The sequence below is a fragment of the Schistocerca serialis genome, chromosome 5 (genome assembly GCF_023864345.2).
Source record: "Schistocerca serialis cubense isolate TAMUIC-IGC-003099 chromosome 5, iqSchSeri2.2, whole genome shotgun sequence".
Lineage (NCBI taxonomy): Eukaryota > Metazoa > Arthropoda > Insecta > Orthoptera > Acrididae > Schistocerca > Schistocerca serialis.
The window spans coordinates 231,656,849-231,677,626 of NC_064642.1; the positions used below are offsets into that span (position 1 = coordinate 231,656,849).

Here is a 20,778-nt window from a genome sequence, read left to right on the forward strand (position 1 = left end):
CAATCACAAATTTTTTAAGCTCTGTTGTGACTCCCAATAAGCACACTGGGAGAAAGACCATCCTGCAGCATAATAATGTGCTACCCTTCATTGCTCATGTCATTGTGGAGAAAATTAGGTTTCTGAATGGCAAAGTCTCCTGAATTCTCCATACAGTTCAAAATTGGCACCCTCTTTTGCAAAAGAACAACTGGAAGCCATGGCCATGAGATACTGGAGAACACCGAGAAAGTCATGTGTCAATACCTTACAGCATATAATGTAAATGGATAGATAAAAAAGCTACTCACCAAGCAGTGGCAGGGGAAAACATACACAAAAGGGTTTAACTTTTACAAGCTTTTGAGCCTGTGGTTCCTTCTTCTGGCAGAAGAGTTGAAGGGGAAGGAACAGGGGTGAAGGAAAAGGACTGGAGAGGTTTATCGAAAGCGGTAAAGTTCAGAAAAATCACCCAAAACCCCAGATCAAGGGAGTCTTACCAGATGGGATGAGATGGACAGACTGATTGTTGGGGACTCCACCAGATGACATTTGAAAACCTGAGAGATAAAAGGTGGAAGACATGGTAAGTTGTAAGACAGAGACCTCTACTAAAACATCATGCATGAGTTAATAAGAGTGAAAAGCTAAGTGCATTGTATGTAACAGAGGTGGGAGGGGGACAGTGAAAAATGAAAGATGTAGGAAACTAAATGGAGTGAAGAAAGCAGCAGTTACTGTGACAAAATGGGACATAGAAGGAATTAACAAAATTAAGGCCAGTGGGTGATGAGAACCAAGGACATGTTATAATGTTAGTTCCCACCTGCGGAGTTCTGAGAAACTGGTGTCTGGGACAAGAATCCTGATGGCACATGTGGTGAAACACACACCAAGGTCATGACTGTCGTGTTGTACAGCATGCTTTGCAACAGGATATTGTGTGTTGCCTGAATAAACCCTCTGCCTATGTCCATTTATCCTGACTGATAACTGGGTGGTAGTCAAGCTGATGTAAAAGGCCAAACAGTGTTTACATAACAGCTGATATATGACGCGTCGTTTCACACGTGGCTCTCCCCTTGATAGTATGTTTTTCCAGATACAGGGTTAGAATAGGTAGTGGTAGGAGGGTGCATAGGGCAAGTCTTGCAGCAGGGATGGCCACAGGGGTAGGAGCCATAGGGTAGGGAGATGGGTGCACAAGGAGCATAGGGTCTGACGCGGAGATTGGGAGGGTGACGAAAAGTTGTTCCACATGTGGTGCGCAAAATCTCAGGCAGAATGGATCTCATTTCAGGGCATGATTTTAGGAAAACATGGCTTTGTCAAAGTATCTGATTACTACATTCAATCCCAGGATAATACTGGTTGACAAGTGGTGTGCTCCGAAGTTGTTTTTTGGAGGGATCAGCAGTACCAGGATTGGATGTGGTGATCCGAGAAATTTTCTGACCTGTCTATTTTTTGCTATTCCCCCTCCCACCTCTGTTGCATACAATGCACTTAGCTTTTCACTCTTATTAACTCACGCATGATGTTTTAGTAGTAGTCTCTGCCTTATATCTTACTGTGTCTCCCACCATTAAGCTCTCACGATTTCAAATCTCGTCTGGTGCAGTCCCCAACAATCAGTCTTTCCTTCTCATCCCGTCAGGTAAGTCTCCCCTGACCTGAGGTTCTGGGTGACTTTCCTGAACTTTACCTGTTTCCATAAACCTCTCCATTCCTTTTCCTTCACCCCTGTTTCTTCCCTTCAACGCTTCTGCCAGAAAAAGGAACCACTGGCTCTGAAAGCTTGTAAAAGTTAAACCCTTTTGTGTGTGTGTGACCTGCCGCCGCCACTTGGTAAGTGTGATTATTTTCATTTTAATACTTTACAACAGCCGGAAAGGGTCTCTAATACAGCAGAATGTTCACAGAACAGTATGGAAAATGTATATCAAGAAACAAGACTACATAGAAAAGCAACAGAAACAACTTCAGATTAATAGAGTGTATATGGTCAGGCTAAAAAATAAAAATCAATATTCATTTAACATACCATGAGTTATAGTATAACCCTCATATTAGTGGAGTAAATTACAGGTCACTCATAAATAGGATAGCTCACTGTTCAAAAGCCAGCTCAGCCCCCCCTATACTGTGCAATGTGGGAATAAAAGGATTCTTTCAAGTTGCATGCTCCTAGTTGCAAATATTGTGAGACTTTATCTTGAGCAAACAATAACAGCACAAGGACATTGTTGGTATATGTATCACATACAGAAAAATTGTAAATCTTCTCACAAGTTAACAAGCCGCACAAACTGACTAACTCAAGATTTATGTATGTAGAGTATGCAGCAAAATAATCACAGACAGCAATATAATTTCATGAACAGCAAAGTTGCCACTCACCATATAGCAGAGACGCTGAGTTACAGATAGGCACAGCAAAATGACTGTCACAAATAAGCTTTTGGTCAGAAAGGCCTTTGTCAAAAAAAGATGACACACACACACACACCACACACACACACACACACACACACACTGCAGTCTCTGGCAACTGAAGCCACCACTGTTACATCCATCCTGGATTTTCCATTGGACAATATAATTTCAAGTAACTGACTATGTTGTCAAAATAGAGACATGCATCTCACATAACTTCACATAACTTTTTCACTAGCACAAGTGACAATAACAATAACACAACAGAAAATTGCCAATTTAAGCAAATGCCAATTCTGTAGGTATTATTTTATTACATCAAATTTACTGTGTATTTTGTGTTCTTAATGTAAGCACATTTGTGAATGAGAATCGAAAACATAGCACAATGAGGTAAGACACAAATTGTTATAATAGAAGAACCAGAATATCATTTGACACAGACAGACTAATAAAAGTGCTATGCATCACAGCCAACGTGGTGCTGGAAGAGATTGTCACATGACATAAGGCATAGTAAAAAACTTTTTAAGTACTAGTTAAATTTTTTCAGAATTATAGATTTCGTTATTTGATCCATGTTGGCATTCTATCCTTTTCCTGATTTTGTCATTATTCTATCCTGGAATTTGCTTTGTTTGATTTAGTGGTAGTAAATACTTATTAGAAAATATATGGTGTATAATATCTGATCTGCAAGGGGTATAATATCTGATCTGCAATTATTTTAGTAAGTATGCCAATATTTTTTTCAGTATGATTTTGATAATGTGAACATACAGTGTGTGTGGGGGGGGGGGGGGGGGGGGAGGGGGGGGGGGAGGGTTGGCTGTATGTGTGAACGTGTACTCCTGCTACAAAAACGAGCTAGTATCTTGTGGCACCTTCCATCACCTCCAACTGTAGCAGCAGATGACAGGCTGCACAGACCAAAAAGCAGTGATCAGTGAAGCACCTGCCAGCCAAGGTACCACTGCACTCCCCCAGCACCCTTAGGTCGGCCGTGCTCTTGTAGCTCACCTGTGGTGCAATGCCACATGGCATGCGTCGCCACCTGGGGGCACACCTGCCGATGAACACACAAACAGCAGGATTCTTACCGTGCACCCACTGTCAGAGTTTGTCACTGTTAGTTACATAAGAGGAGTGATACTGCATTTTCCACACTGCCTCCCCAAGCTGTGTGAGCTCCATGTGCTTCTGCTGACTGCGGCCACACAAAGTCCGATCCTGGATGCCTGATTCGTATCCCTAGTGTTAGCACCTGGAATACTGCACTCATTGCGATGTAAACAGTGCAGTAAAGTGAAGTGTGCCCCAGGAGTACCATGCAGTTTATTATTATTCCATTCCCGGCCATTTTGGCACCCATTTGCCACCAAGCACACCACTGAAGCGAGTTTTCATGCACCACGAGGCAGTGTTGAACAAAGGCTATAAGCCATTCATGGTCCACCGTGTCCAGAGACTTCACCAAGAGTGAGGGTCCTCCTTGGTTAAGAGGTAGTAACTTGTTAAATACACTCCTGGAAATGGAAAAAAGAACACATTGACACCGGTGTGTCAGACCCACCATACTTGCTCCGGACACTGCGAGAGGGCTGTACAAGCAATGATCACGCGCACGGCACAGCGGACACACCAGGAACCGCGGTGTTGGCCGTCGAATGGCGCTAGCTGCGCAGCATTTGTGCACCGCCGCCGTCAGTGTCAGCCAGTTTGCTGTGGCATACGGAGCTCCATCGCAGTCTTTAACACTGGTAGCATGCCGTGACAGCGTGGACGTGAACCATATGTGCAGTTAACGGACTTTGAGCGAGGGCGTATAGTGGGCATGCGGGAGGCCGGGTGGACGTACCGCCGAATTGCTCAACACGTGGGGCGTGAGGTCTCCACAGTACATCGATGTTGTCGCCAGTGGTCGGCGGAAGGTGCACGTGCCCGTCGATCTGGGACCGGACCGCAGCGACGCACGGATGCACGCCAAGACCGTAGGATCCTACACAGTGCCGTAGGGGACCGCACCGCCACTTCCCAGAAAAATTAGGGACACTGTTGCTCCTGGGGTATCGGCGAGGACCATTCGCAACCGTCTCCATGAAGCTGGGCTACGGTCCCGCACACCGTTAGGCCGTCTTCCGCTCACACCCCAACATCGTGCAGCCCGCCTCCAGTGGTGTCGCGACAGGCGTGAATGGAGGGACGAATGGAGACGTGTCGTCTTCAGCGATGAGAGTCGCTTCTGCCTTGGTGCCAATGATGGTCGTATGCGTGTTTGGCGCCGTGCAGGTGAGCGCCACAATCAGGACTGCATACGACCGAGGCACACAGGGCCAACACCTGGCATCATGGTGTGGGGAGCGATCTCCTACACTGGCCGTACACCACTGGTGATCGTCGAGGGGACACTGAATAGTGCACGGTACATCCAAACCGTCATCGAACCCATCATTCTACCATTCCTAGACCGGCAAGGGAACTTGCTGTTCCAACAGGACAATGCACGTCCGCATGTATCCCGTGCCACCCAACGTGCTCTAGAAGGTGTAAGTCAACTACCCTGGCCAGCAAGATCTCCGGATCTGTCCCCCATTGAGCATGTTTGGGACTGGATGAAGCGTCGTCTCACGCGGTCTGCACGTCCAGCACGAACGCTGGTCCAACTGAGGCGCCAGGTGGAAATGGCATGGCAAGCCGTTCCACAGGACTACATCCAGCATCTGTACGATCGTCTCCATGGGAGACTAGCAGCCTGCATTGCTGCAAAAGGTGGATATACACTGTACTAGTGCCGACATTGTGCATGCTCTGTTGCCTGTGTCTATGTGCCTGTGGTTCTGTCAGTGTGAACATGTGATGTATCTGACCCCAGGAATGTGTCAATAAAGTTTCCCCTTCCTGGGACAATGAATTCACGGTGTTCTTATTTCAATTTCCAGGAGTGTATTACTGTAGTTGTTAACTTCTAGGGATAATATCTCCAAACTAGCTCATGTCGTTCTTTCTGGACATCCTGTTATTTTTTGTTATCTTTGTTAATTAGTGCACTACTGTAGGCATGTATGCCCCCTAGGGGCTCAGAAGGGAACCTAAATTGTTTCTTCAGTCTGAATAATTAGGTGAATGTATTTTCTCTGACTAAAATGTTAGTTAACAGTGTAACTTGAAACAGTATCTACAACCTTTACATTTGTGTTATTTGCCATGTAAGCAAAATTTAATGGAATTTTTTAGTACTCGTACAGATTACTTCACACTATTTACTGCTTAGGTTCAATTGCCACTTTACACACCATGACAATATCATGTCTAAAGCATTTTGTAATATGTTTACATCATCTGATAATTTTACTGGAAAGTAAATGACAGTATCATCTGCAATAAATCTTAAAAGTGCTGCTTAGACTGCCTCTTAACTCAGCAGATGGTCTATAACATTTCCTTAGGGAACCCCAGGCGTAACTTCAGTTTCACCAGATGGCTTCTCATCAATTACTATAAACATCTCTTTGGAACTTCTACCAGATTAGGAAAGAGTTTCATTGTTGAAGCTACTAAAAGCACCTTGCATTTAAGCACACATACTAAGTTTTGAGCATTTGAAAACTGTTGCCTATCTTCCAGATTTTATTCTTTCAAATCTGCCTTGTTTCTGCAATAGTGTGCACAGACAACAGTGGTCTCTTGATCAACTGATGGAATTTCATAAAAGGACATTCATTCCTGGCAGAATAAAATTCAAACGTCGAAGTGCCATCGGATTAAATAGTAATCACTAGTACAAGAAGTGAATATGTGCACCATTCAAGTTCTGTTACTTTGGAATTTATCTTCCAATTGGACTCAACAAATTCTGTGCAAGTTTCATGTTATGTCAGTTTTATAATCAATACTATTGCTTCTAATGATGCATATGTGATGTATAACATAATGGCTTTTTGGAAAACATACAGTTCTATTTTGATTCATTTCTACGCAATTTCTGTACCTTCGACTGTTGACCGAGTTAGGTTCGAGAGATGCTTTTCGCATGAAGTTCAAATATCGCTGTAGTCATTATTATTCTACTCACTGACTATTTGCATGTACAGTGTAAACAGCACAACCACCATTTTATGAAACCCACTTCTTTGATGGACCGAGATAGCTGCTTCTGCTAGAGTCAGCTTCTAAACAAGATTTTGCATGGTAATATAATTGTGAATTAATAAAGACTATGCAGTGTGAACTTAAATTTAATGATCCTTATCAATGAAGTACTTAAGGAATACTAATAGTAATTCAACTGTGAATAATTCAAAATATATGTATAAGTTTTGTGACCAAATCTGGAAGGCCAAAATTTCATAGTTGTTACTCCGACTAATTTCTATTCTGCTGATACCTGTTACACAAGTCACATGTAAACATTCAGATTATTCAAATTAAAGCCTACGATTATTATAAATCTTTTAAATTGCAACTAACAATATATGAGATGGGAGTTATTGTCGTACTGTTTACTAGTACTTGGAAACAAAGCACAGTTTTTGCTACTCTTGTAGTAGATGAAATTTTATAACAGTGCCTAGCAAGTGCTATTGTACCAAAATGAATTTCTTTAAATGACATTATGCTCTGACATCCACAATTGCATTATTTCTCACACCGAACACGTTTCAGTTCATTTTCTTTGTACATTTACTCACTTTGACAGCTCAACGCTAAGCAAACGTAAATAAATAAAACCGAAGTTAATTTTCAACTGTGTTTAGCATTAAGTCAAGCCTCGATCCCACCCTAAGCTGATTGCGGTACCACACACAAGGACCTCTATGAGCAGAGGGACCCTGCAATAGGAGTTGCATGATAACACCTGCCTCCAAATTGCCAGTTGGATGGGGCCTACGCTTCAACGATTTGGTTTGTAAACACTGCAAACTTCCATACACCCCAGATTGTTCACCGTGTGATTTTCGCATTGTTGGTGACCTGAAGAAAGATATGCGTGGATGTCGGTTCCAGTCAGACAAAGAAGTGGAAGAGAGGGTGCGGTTGTGGATCCGTCAGTGGCCAAAAATGTTCTACGAAACAGAAATTGATCGCCCCTTTTCCCAGTTCGATAAATTTGTAAAGTTGTAGAATTTTGGAACACGTATTATGTTCGAGTATAATGACTTTCCTGGAGACTAGAAATCTACTCTGTAGGAATCAGCATGGGTTTCGAAAAAGACGGTCGTGTGAAACCCAGCTCGCACTATTCGTCCACGAGACTCAGAGGGTCATAGACACGGGTTCACAGGTAGATGCTGTGTTTCTTGACTTCCGCAAGGCGTTTGATACAGTTCCCCACAGTCGTTTAATGAACAAAGTAAGAGCATATGGACTATCAGACCAATTGTGTGATTGGATTGAAGAGTTCCTAGATAACAGAACACGGCATGTCATTCTCAATGGAGAGAAATCTTCCGAAGTAAGAGTGATTTCAGGTGTGCCGCAGGGGAGTGTCATAGGACCGTTGCTATTCACAATATACATAAATGACCTTGTCGATGACATCAGAAGTTCAGTGAGGCTTTTTGCAGATGATGCTGTGGTGTATCGAGAGGTTGTAACAATGGAAAATTGTACTGAAATGCAGGAGGATCTGCAGCGAATTGACGCATGGTGCAGGGAATGGCAATTGAATCTCAATGTAGACAAGTGTAATGTGCTGCGAATACATATTTAGTTACAAAATAGCAGGTCAGCAACTGGAAGCAGTTAATTCCATATATTATCTGAGAGTACGCATTAGGAGTGATTTAAAATGGAATGATCATATAAAGTTGAGCGTCGGTAAAGCAGATGCCAGACTGAGATTCATTGGAAGAATCCTAAGGAAATGCAATCCGAAAACAAAGGAAGTAGGCTACAGTACGCTTGTTCGCCCACTGCTTCAATACTGCTCAGCGGTGTGGGATCCGTACCAGATAGGGTTGATAGAAGAGATAGAGAGGATCCAACGGAGAGCAGCGTGCTTCGTTTCAGGATCATTTAGTAATCGTGAAAGCGTTATGGAGATGATAGATAAACTCCAGTGGAAGACTCTGCAGGAGAGACGCTCAGTAGCTCGGTACGGGCTTTTGTTAAAGTTTCGAGAACATACCTTCACCGAAGAGTCCAGCAGTATATTGCTCCCTCCTACGTATATCTCACGAAGAGACCATGAGGATAAAATCAGAGAGATTAGAGCCCACACAGAAGCATACAGACAATCCTTCTTTCCACGAACAATACGAGACTGGAATAGAAGGGAGAACCGATAGAGGTACTCAGGGTACCCTCCACCACACACCGTCAGGTGGCTTGTGGAGTATGGATGTAGATGTAGATGTCTTAACACGTGTGGTGATTACTTTTGAATGGAATTATTTTATCGCCTCATTGTGGCAGGTGTTCCTGTGTTCCTATTTTCAGTTGACTGCCCCTTATACATGAAAATACATAAGGCTAAAGGGAGTAAAACACAAAAGAACAAAACAGAGAAACGAAACTGATATGCAAATTTTCCGTTTCATAAATCTTCAATAATGATTATTATTTTCTAAATCTGAATAACCACTGAGCAATAGTTTCCACAGACAGCATTCAACAATGACATAATGTATTAAAAACAATGTATACATAAAATATGATAATGACAACAACTAATCATGAGTGATATGAATTTTACATGGGTTTAATAGAAAATTCTGAAAGAAGGCATACCATTTGACAGAGTTCATATGCTGCCGCCAGAACAGTAAGTTTATGGAGGACTGATGGCAAGAGATGAATTTTAAGACAAAGAGCTGCAGACAGTGGAATAATATCACACAATTCAGGATTGAAATAGCTCCTCCTCTTTTGTGCATTTTTCTTCTGCCGTCTGCTGTAAATAAATCTTGCATTAATTTCTGCATAAATAAGTAACAAAAACATATTAATAAATTATGAGAAAGAATTGCTGGCCAGTGCCAAAATTTGTAGTGTGCTGACAGAATACATAAAAGTGAATGTTATACACCTCCTAGCTTGTATATCAACAAAAATACACAATATTTGAAAATGAGATATAATTAAATAGATAGAAAAAAAATCTACTCACCTTGCAGTGTAGGTGAAAACAGGTGTAAAAGATATAGAAATGTACTAGTTTTCAGAGCCAGTGGCTCCTCCTTCAGGCAGAAGTGTTGAATGGAAAGGAAGAGGGATGAAGGAAAAGGACTGGCAAGGTTTAGGAAATGGGGACAAACACAGAAAATTCGACTTGAACCCAGGGCAGGGGAGACTTATTGGATGGGATGAAGAGGAATGAATGACCATTTGTACCTGCACCAGGTGAGATTTGGAAACACAAGAACTTGAAGGTGGAAGACAGGATAATAATTAAGATGGAGATTACTGAAAAAACACCGTGCATTAGTCGATAAGAGCAGAAAGGGAAATGTATTATACGAAGACTAATCAGAAAGTAACAAACAGTTTGAAATAAAAAATTAACGATACAGAAAAATACCACATATGGAAAGTGCTGGCTAAGAATTACAAATTTTTTTTAAGAATAAAGGAAATGACGCACTGAAAGGCAGAAGTGCTGCATCATTGATAGGTACACAAACAAAAGGTACAGTGCTTTCCTAGTTTTCGGAATGAACTTCCTTTTTCGAGATGGTAAGAAAACACACACAAACACACACACACAGCACATGCCTATCTCCCTACACTGTCAACTGCTCAGTCAACTGAGCACAATGTAGGGTGACAGGCGTGTATATACCAGGTGTACCGGTATGAAATGAGTGTACTTTTTCTTTTTCTTTTTTTTTTTAATGAAACACTAATTTTGAATTGAAAAGTAAAAACATTTTATTCAAAGTACTGACCATTGCTTGCTATACATTTTGACCACCTTTCTGGCAATTTGTAGACACCACGCCAATAGAAATGTTCGTCTTTTGAAGCAAACCAATCAGACACCCAATTTTCGACTTCTTCGTACAAATCGAAGTGTTCCTCGGCCAATGCGTGTCCAATTGATGAAAACAAATGGTAGCCGGAAGGGGCCAAGTCTGGTGAATACAGTGGGTAGGGTAGCAGCTCCCAGCCAAGTGTTTTGATTGTATCCTGAACCAGTTTTGCTTTGTGTGCAGGTGCATTGTCATGTAAAAAATATACTTTGCCATGTCTTCTGGCCCATTCTGGTCTTTTTTCGATCAATGCATAGTTCAAATTGATCATTTGCTGTCTGTAGTGATTAGTATTTACAGTTTCACCAGGTTTTAGAAGCGCAAGATACACCACACCTTTCTGATTCCACCAAACACACAGCATTGTCTTCTTGCCGAACCGATCTGGTTTTGCAGTCGATGTTGATGGTTGTCCCGGATTAACCAATGATTTTTCCCTCTTAGGATTCTTAAAATAAATCCATTTTTCATCGCCAGTAACAATTTGATACAAAACTGACTTTCTTTCATGTCTTTGAAGCAAAATTTGACAAATGGTTTTTCGGTTTTCCATCTGTCTTTCATTCAATTCATGTGGCACCCATTCTCCGCACTTTTGGACTTTTCCCATAGCTTTCAAACGGTCAGAAATTGTTTGTTGTGCAACATTTAGCAGTGCTGTCATTTGCTTCTGACTCAAAGTATCATCTTCATCCAATATTGCTTGCAATTCGGCATCTTCGAACTTTTTTGGTGGTCTTCCACGTTCTTCCTTTCTTACATCAAAATTATTATTTCTGAACCATTGAAACCATCTTTTGCATGTTGCTTCTGATAGAGCATGATCACCATATGCCTCGACAAGCATTCGATGCGACTCTGCAGCACTTTTTCCAAATGAAAACAAAAAATTAATGCTTTCCGCAAATCATCACTTTCTGGTACATTATTCGACACTGTTAATACGATGAAAACATATGATGTTGTTTATTCCATGACTTGATGTATACTAAATATCTTTGACAGATGTCATACCAACCAAACAAAAACAAAAAATTAAGGCTCGTTCACAACAAATGTTCCCTATCGACACATTTTTATCTTAACACTCATTTCATACTGGTGCACCTGATATATATATCTAAAAACAAAGATGATGAGATTTACCAAACAAAAGCGCTGGCAGGTCGATAGACACACAAACAAACACAAAAAATGGTTCAAATGGCTCTGAGCACTATGGGACTCAACTGCTGAGGTCATTAGTCCCCTAGAACTTAGAACTAGTTAAACCTAATTAACCTAAGGACATCACAAACATCCATGCCCGAGGCAGGATTCGAACCTGCGACCGTAGCGATCTTGCGGTTCCAGACTGCAGTGCCTTTAACTGCACGGCCACTTCGGCCGGCAAACAAACACAAACATACACACAAAATTCAAGCTTTCGCAACAAACGGTTGCTTCATCAGGAAAGAGGGAAGGAGAGGGAAAGACGAAAGGATGTGGGTTTTAAGGGAGAGGGTAAGGAGTCATTCTCATTCTGGGAGCGGAAAGACTTACCTTAGGGGGAAAAAAGGACAGGTATACACTCGCACACACACACATATCCATCCGCACATACACAGACACAAGCAGACATTTGTAAAGGCAAAGAGTTTGGCCCAAACTCTTTGCCTTTACAAATGTCTGCTTGTGTCTGTGTATGTGCGGATGTGTGTGTGTGTGTGTGTGTGTGTGTGTGTGTGTGTGTGTGTGTGTGTGTGTGTGTGTGCATGCGAGTGTATACCTGTTCTTTTTTCCCCCTAAGGTAAGTCTTTCCGCTCCCGGGATGGGAATGACTCCTTACCCTCTCCCTTAAAACCCACATCCTTTCGTCTTTCCCTCTCCTTCCCTCTTTCCTGATGAAGCAACCGTTTGTTGCGAAAGCTTGAATTTTGTGTGTATGTTTGTGTTTGTTTGTGTGTCTATCGACCTGCCGGCGCTTTTGTTTGGTAAGTCTCATCATCTTTGTTTTTAGATATATTTTTCCCACGTGGAATGTTTCCCTCTATATATATATATATATATATATATATATATATATATATATATATATATATATAGTGCCACCTGCAACTGCAGCCACTGTTTTATATCGGCATTCAGTTTGGCACCAGTATCAACATGTTGTGTAGCAAGGAATGTCTTCACTGCTGGGAAGAATTTGTAGTCACTCGGCACCAAATCTGAGCTATATGATTGATGATCAAACACCTCCCATATAAAACCAAATATGAGCTCTTGAGTACGATTGGCTGTGTGTAGATGTGTGTTGTCATGAAGAAATGAAAGTTTTGCAGTAAGTTTTCCCTGACACTTCCTTTTTGCCAACTGTCTTAACTTTGAGAGTGTTTGAAGGTATCTCTCGAGTTAACTGTTGTGCCACTGTCAAGGAAATCAACAACAATCTCTCCACTAGAGCCCCAAAAAGCAGTAACCATGACATTTCTTGCTGACAGCATTTGCGACTTCCTTGGTTTCTTGGAAGAATTTGTGCATCCCCATTCCATCAGCTGCCTTCTTGTTTCACAAACGAAGTCTCATCCCCAGTTACAATACAATCAATAACTTAAAAAACTGTGAGGACAGGTTGTGAGTTGTGCTTGGGTAGCTCAGATGGTAGAGCACTTGCCCGTGATAGGCAAAGGTCCCGAGCTCGAGTCTCGGTCTGGCACACAGTTTTAATCTGCCAGGAAGTTTCATATCAGTGCACAGTCTGCTGCAGAGTGACAATCTCATTCTGGAAACATCCCCCAGGCTGTGACTAAGCCATGTCTCTGCAACATCCTTTCTTCCAGGACTGCTAGTTCTGCAAGGTTCGCAGAAGAGCTTCTGTGAAGTTTGGAAGGTAGGAGACGAGGTCTGGCAGAATTGAAGGTGTGAGGACTGGTCGTGAGTTGTGCTTGGGTAGCTCAGATGGTAGAGCACTTGCCAGCGGAAGGCAAAGATCCCAAGTTCGAGTCTCAGTCCGGCACACAGTTTTAATCTGACAGGAAGTTTCGTATCAGTGCACACTCCGCTGCAGAGTGAAAATCTCATTCTGCCAATCGATAACTTCATTATCGTTTTTCTCTTAACCTTGGAGGAAGGTCAGTGTTGCAGCCAGTCTCTCTATTTTGTAGTCTTCCGTTAGGATTTTGGGAAACCAATTAATACAAAATTTGTTGCAACTGAGCTTCTCCACCATAATTTCATGCACCAAACTGCATGAAATTTGGGTAAAATATTATAAAAGTTTCGTAAATGTGAAATGACAATTCTCACAAATTCTGTAATTGATTTTCATCACAAGTTTGTCAGTCACAAAGCTAGGCCTACACTGCGGTCCTTATCATGAATGCAGGTATGGCAATTTTTAAAATCGATGCAATATTTCCTCAATCAGCTTTCACTCATTATTCCTTTTCCATACATATCACAAAGGTCATGATAAATTTCAATTGGTTTGCAGTTATTCACCAATGAAAACCTAATCACAGAACGCACCTCATAAGCAGTGGGATTATTTATTGCAGCTCATGTTTTAATACGTCACAGATAGCAAAGTAGCAGCAACACAGACCACGCTCTACCACTCCTGGATGCAGTCTTTCCTTTTCATCAAATCCAGTAAGACACCCCTGATCTGAGACAAATTTTCCATAACACTCCCCTCCCCATTTCCTAAACCTCGTCAGTCCTTCTTCTTAATCCCTCTTCCTTTTCCTTCAACCCTTCTGCCACGTGAAGGAGCCAATGGCTCCAAAAGCTTGCAGATCTCCATATCTTTTACATGCATTTTCTCCTACATAGACTTCCTTGCTTTTGGAACTACACTTCCTCAAGGAGGAGAACCCAGGATCATAGGAACGCACTTGTCTCCTCATCCTCACTTCAGTTGAGTGCCCTTATCCTCCTCCTTTTTTCCTTCCCCTACCCCACACTCCTCTTCCCAAAGCTATGGAAGATGTACCATTAATGGACAATACAGCAACATGAAATTGTAATGATGACTGAAAATAAGTTCACTTAACCTGAAGTGGAAAGTATATAAAAATAGGCACTCACAGTAGGACACATGCACTCTCCCTCTATGGCACATGCACTCTCTCTCATAATTAATGATCATTTTCATGAAGATTGTTCACTGATTGACAAAAATATGCAGAATTATGCCAGACTGATAAAAATGGTAAACAAGATTATATGAGAAGCTACTGATCTCATAATTACCAACTGGAAAGAGGTGCATGTGGTCCAATATGAAATTATAATCTATCACATTGAGTTGTAGTACATAATCAGTATGGTTTCAGGAAAGGTGGCTGTATGGTTTTAAGCTACAAGCAAAATGGTCACAAAAGTAATCAGCTAGCTAAATTATACAATGGGTATGCCTGGTATCCACTGTGACCTCACAGAAGTGTTCAATACTGTAACCACCATTTGTTTTTCCACAAATTAATGAGCTAGAGGGTAAGGGAAAAAATTCTCTTCATAGCACCCTTTTGCTACAGGTTGTAGCATTTCTGGTCCTCTTGTTATATTTAAAATGTTCATTTAGCGGTCGCAAATTTAATCTAGGTTACTGGAAATTACTTGCTTGGGATGAAGTTACATACCAGTGGGCAAGGGAAGGTCAAGAGCTGTTACCATGTGCCCATTAAGTCCTTGTTCAATCTTTTTATATAGCTGGCAACAGTTTCATATTGAAAGTTAATAGATAGTACATTGCACTTAATTATAGTTAATAATCAGTAAGAGGTACTTACAATTACACAATTTCAACCTAACAATACCTCAGTTCACTCACTCCTCATTGTCTTAACAGCATTAGTTTCATTCTGGTTATTTTCACTTTGGACTACTTCCGATTAAATTAACAAAATCTTAAATCATATACTATTTCAGGAAAGAAACATTTTCCATCATGCATATACAATTGTTAATCTAAAACAGTTGACCACTAACTACCTATATGTTTCTTTCACAGCTTCTCCATTACATTACTTTGTCCTCAGATCTTTCATAAGTGTGTTTACTCTTATGAAATTTCCTTTCCTTACCTTCCATCAACATTTATCACACTTTTAGTTATCACAATATTAAACTGCCCTCATTTCACTCAACACTCTTCCAGCCTCCCATCATGTCATGCTTCCGTACTGCTCCTACACTCTGACTATTACCACCTACTTTAAAATGCACATAAGCTCAGCTTGAAAGATATGCACAGTCAAAATGGCAATACCCAGTGAACATCTATCTCCTCAAATAACACTTGGTACTCAAGTCAATATGGCCCCCTTACAAGGAACAGCAGTTTGGATTTTCTGCTGATCTGTCACTGTAGCATTAGCTTCGTGACCTTGCTATGTTGACACTGCAAACAGCTATATGAAACAGGAATCTATAGCCATTGTATGTCCTGAGGACACCCAGCTCTACTGTGTGATTTGATAATGATCTTGGCTATAATGTTCTGGAGGAAAAATACTCCATCGTTTGGATGGGGACTACTCAGGAGGATGTTGTCATCAGGAGGGAACAAATCTGGTACACCAAAAGTTGAAGTATGGAACATTACACCCATTATTCGGGTAGACATGTTAGAGAACTTGAAAACAGAAATGAGGAGGTGGAAGCTAAAGTGAGAATTAGTGGAGTGTGGTATCAGAAAGAAAAATATAACTGGACTGTCATTGAATTTAGATAAAAACAATACACACAATTCAGTACTGCACAGGACCTCACCACAGCATTAGAAATAATGCAAATGGGTAAATCAATAATTAAAAGAATATTCTAATTCTTATGGTTTTATAATGAAAGAACTTGCATTGGAAGTAATATTTCACAGATGATTTCCATGTCTAAGCGCTGTAACTGTTGATTTAAAGATAATTTCAGATTTTGGAGATAAAAACACTTCAAAAGTTGATGTTTCTTATATTGTCTAATATCTTGTGGAAAGATTTCTGGGGATACTTGTCACTGAGGAAAAAGTATTTGTAGTGCAGCGGCAAATTAATAATAATACATAGCGTTCGCCCAACAACCTCTTGTAGACCAGTTTTCACAAAGTTAAGGATACTGATGACAACTTCACAATACCTTTGCTTCCTAATAAAGTTAATCACAGTTTGAAACAATAGTAACATTCATAAATGTAGCACTAAAAGCCGGAATGGTGTATGCTATTCATCACTCAGCCTTAGTGTGGTACAGAAAGCAGTGAGGATAATCAGCTACAAAAATGTTGACCATCTACCCAGTGATGTAAAGAATTTAATAGATATTAAAACTAATTTCAAACAACTAACTGAAATTTTATCTGCTTGACAGCTCCTCTTGCTCAATGGAAGAGCTTCTGAATGTACAAGGTGCATCCAAAAATTAAGTTCTGATGACCAAGAAAGAAAACAAAAACATTACTTTTACTTAGATTCACTGGCTACTTCTCAATGTAATGACCACCACTGTTGAAAAATTTATCACCATGGTGCATCATCAACTGTGTGCCCATGCCAACAATGTTCGGAGCCATAGTCACTTCAGTCTGCACCTCATCATTTTTGTGGGAGCATTTTCCTGCCAGAAAACAGTTCATGAAACAAGACTGAAGAGATGAAGTCACTTGGGGTGAGGTTGGGCCTGTAGGGTGGATGGCTGAAGGTCTCCCATCCAAACAGATTCAACAGATTTCATGTACCATTGATTGTATGGGATCCTGCATTGTCACACACAAGCACAGTGCCTCTTGTCAACATCTCATGTCTCTTGTTCTGGATCCCCCTACACAAATTTTTCAATATCTGACAATCCAAACAGCATTTACGGTCTCCCATCGCAGCAAAAATTTGTCACAGAGCCAGCACCCAGCATTTTGTGATAGAAATAGTGATGTAACTTCCAGAAAACCATCTGAAGATGAAGATGAAAAGGTTCAAAAACTGGTTCATGAAATAATAAATAACTATTAAAAAAAGTGATTGATTGCAGTTTTATGCACTTACATTCCATTATCCCTGTTTTATATTGATCTTATAATCTCTTTACAAGACACAACCCATTCCTTTCAACTGTTCTTCCAAGATGGATGACACAGGTAAAATACACTCAAACTTCAAGAAAAATGTAATATCTCAATTGTAAAGAAGGTAGGTTCTGACTGTTGTAAATATTGCCAAATAATAGGGTTTGTTGCAAGATACTGACAAAATTATTTGCAGAAGAATTGGTAGAATCTGAGCTCAAAGGAGATCAGTCTGGGTTCCAGAGGAATCTAGGAAGTTGAAAAGCAACACTGACCCTATGATTGACTGTAGAGGATGTACTAAAAAAAGGTAAACCTGAAGTTACTGCACATCAAGATTCAGGAGAGAGCTATTCAAAATATTAACAGGAATACTCACTTTGAAGATAGCAGTGAAGAAATTAAGGGAAAACAGGTTACCTACAATCTGTACATAAACCACAGTGCAGTTATACGAGTCAAAGACATGAAAAGGAAGCAGTAATTAATACGGGAGTGACACAGAGTTACAGCCTATCCCTGGTCTTACTCAACTGGTACACTGAGAAAGCTATGTAGGAAACCAAAAAGAAATTGGGGATGGGAATTAAAGTTCATGTAGAAGTAATAAAATCACTGAGGGCTTCAGATGACATTTCAGTTCTATCGGAGATGGCACAGGATTCTGAATATTAGATGAATGAAATAGTTAGTGTCTTGGAAAGCTGTCTGTCATAAGATGAACATTTAAAGAAGTAAAACAGTTGAAATATAGCTGAGTTAAAACAGGCAATGCTGGAGAGTTACATTAGGAAATGAAACAGTAAAAGTAGTTTTATTTGGGAAGCAAAATCACTGACTGTCCTCAATAGAGAAGATTAAAATGCAGACTGACAATGACAAGAAAATCATTTCTGAAACAGAAAGTTCTGACAGATGTAAATAATTCAGAAGCACAGGAGACCACTAACCTGATAGCAAGATCCTCGAGTTGTAGGCAGGCATACACAAAAGAGTAGCTTTCGGAAGAAACCCTTTGATAAATTGGACTACAACACACACACACACACACACACACACACACACACACAAACCCGTGCCCACTAGATAAACAATTGTGAGATACAATTGTTTCAAAATCTACAATTACATTTACACCTATGTCTACATCTACATTCATACCCTGCAAACCACTGTGAAGTATATGGCAGAGAGTACTTTCCAATGTACCAGTTATTAGGTCTCCTTCCATTCCATTCAAGTATACATCAGGGGAACAACTGATGTTTAAACATCTCTGTGTGTGCCATAATCAGTCTTATTTGGCCTCATGATCCCTATGGGAGCAATATGTAGCAGGTTCTTGTGTGTCACTAGATTCATGATTCAACATTAGTATTTCAAACTTTGTAAGTAGGCTTTCTTAGGATAGTTTCTGGCTATTTCAAACTTTATAAGTGGACTTTCTCAGGATAGTTTGCACCTATCTTCAGCACTTGGCAGTTCAATTCTTTCATCATCTCCTTGATACACTCGCATGGGTCAAACAAACCTATAACCATTCATGCTGTCCTTCTTTGTACACATTCAATATCCCCCATTAGTCCTGCCTGGCATGAGTCACACACACTTCAGCAATATTCCAGGATGGATCAGATGAGTGTTCTGTAAGGGCCATTCCAAGTCAAATCAAAACAGAAAAATACAATTTCCAACCAACCACACTGATTTTCATCAGATTTCATTGCACATGAAGAGAGAATGAAAAATGTCAAATTACAGATTTATAGCAGAAGTAAGAGAAAAGTAATGGTCACCCGAAGTTCTGAAAATATGTGAAAATTCTGACACGCACTGCGGACAAAAATGTCTGCAACTGCTGTTCGAATAGAGACAAAGGTAATTTTGGAAAGCTCTGTGAACAGGTTTTCAAATGATATGAAACACAGTATATTCGAACAATGTTCACAACTAACGTAAGTGACGTTAACCTTTGACCTTGACTCTCTCAAAACATGTCACCTTAAAAATTGAAGGTAAAAAATAAATTTGCTTCTTAATGTTACACTGTACAATAAAGTCAATCTGGGACGTCATTTAGATTAGGTGATATAAATTAATGTGTACAGCTGTGATATCCAATAAAGCAATACAAATTGTATGCAGACTACAACACAATGGTGTTAAGTACTGAGAAACATATTAACTGTTAAAAAGGTGGGGTTATAGCAATGCACAGTACGACAGCAATGTAAACAGATCAACAGCAAGCATTTTGGTGTACAACACGAATACAGCATGGCCAAAAAAATGTTAATTTCTATTATATGATGGTAAGTGACAAAGCAAAATATTGTCATTATGAAGTGTTTCTTATCAAAGCTTTGATGGCAGTGTGGATGCTACATGCATAGATGACATTGTAACAAAAGATATTGTGTTGCAACTACACAAATCTACCATAAAGAAGGTGTTTGAGAGGCTCTTGTACTTCTGTAATCCCTCCCGTGAAGATGGACACAACCGATACAAAAAAGTTTACCTAGAGTGAAAATGTCGATGGTTGATATGATCAACGGCGTAACGACCGACCACAAAATGCGGTATATGTACGAAAATTAACATGGAAACAAGAGTATGTGGTTGACCCAACTGCACTCAAACACACGGAAATCACAAACCTCCACAGGTGACTCACACACCTGTACCCTGAAATATTGCATTAGTTGTGTTAATTGACAGTCTATTACCTCTTGATGAGTCTCTGGTGAAAAAGAAGAGACTGAGGGAAAACATACGCCCCGAAAAAGTTTGAGAAAGTGGCTGAAGTATTCCTAAGTAAATATGTGCCCAATGTGGGAGAAAATGCAGAAGTTGAAACAAATTGTGATCTGAAATTATAATGCGTCAAGGGAGAATCCTCCCCCCATGAACCATGGACCTTGCCGTTGGTGGGGAGGCTTGCGTGCCTCAGCGATACAGATAGCCGTACCGTAGGTGCAACCACAACGGAAGGGTATCTGTTGAGAGGCCAGACAAACGTGTGGTTCCTGAAGAGGGGCAGCAGCCTTTTCAGTAGTTGCAAGGGCAACAGTCTGGATGATTGACTGATCTGGCCTTGTAACAATAACCAAAACGGCCTTGCTGTGCTGGTACTGCGAACGGCTGAAAGCAAGGGGAAACTACAGCCGTAATTTTTCCCGAGGGCATGCAGCTTTACTGTATGATTACATGATGATGGCGTCCTCTTGGGTAAAATATTCCGGAGGTAAAATAGTCCCCCATTCGGATCTCCGGGCGGGGACTACTCAAGAGGATGTCGTTATCAGGAGAAAGAAAACTGGCGTTCTACGGATCGGAGCGTGGAATGTCAGATCC

The 20,778-nt window shown here is 40.7% G+C and overlaps 1 protein-coding gene across 6 annotated transcripts in view; it reads right to left on the reverse strand.

The window, feature by feature from the left end:
• LOC126481228 (endoribonuclease Dicer-like) overlaps window positions 1-20,778 on the reverse strand; it is a 446,265-nt gene that overhangs the window by 70,127 nt on the left and 355,360 nt on the right. For 5 of the 6 annotated variants that reach the window (XM_050104838.1, XM_050104837.1, XM_050104839.1 and 2 more), the window contains exon 17: window positions 9,145-9,307. In XM_050104838.1, coding sequence (XP_049960795.1) covers window positions 9,145-9,307 — 163 coding nt within the window. The remainder of the gene's footprint in view (window positions 1-9,144; window positions 9,308-20,778) is intronic. The other variant, XM_050104840.1, reaches the window with a different exon arrangement.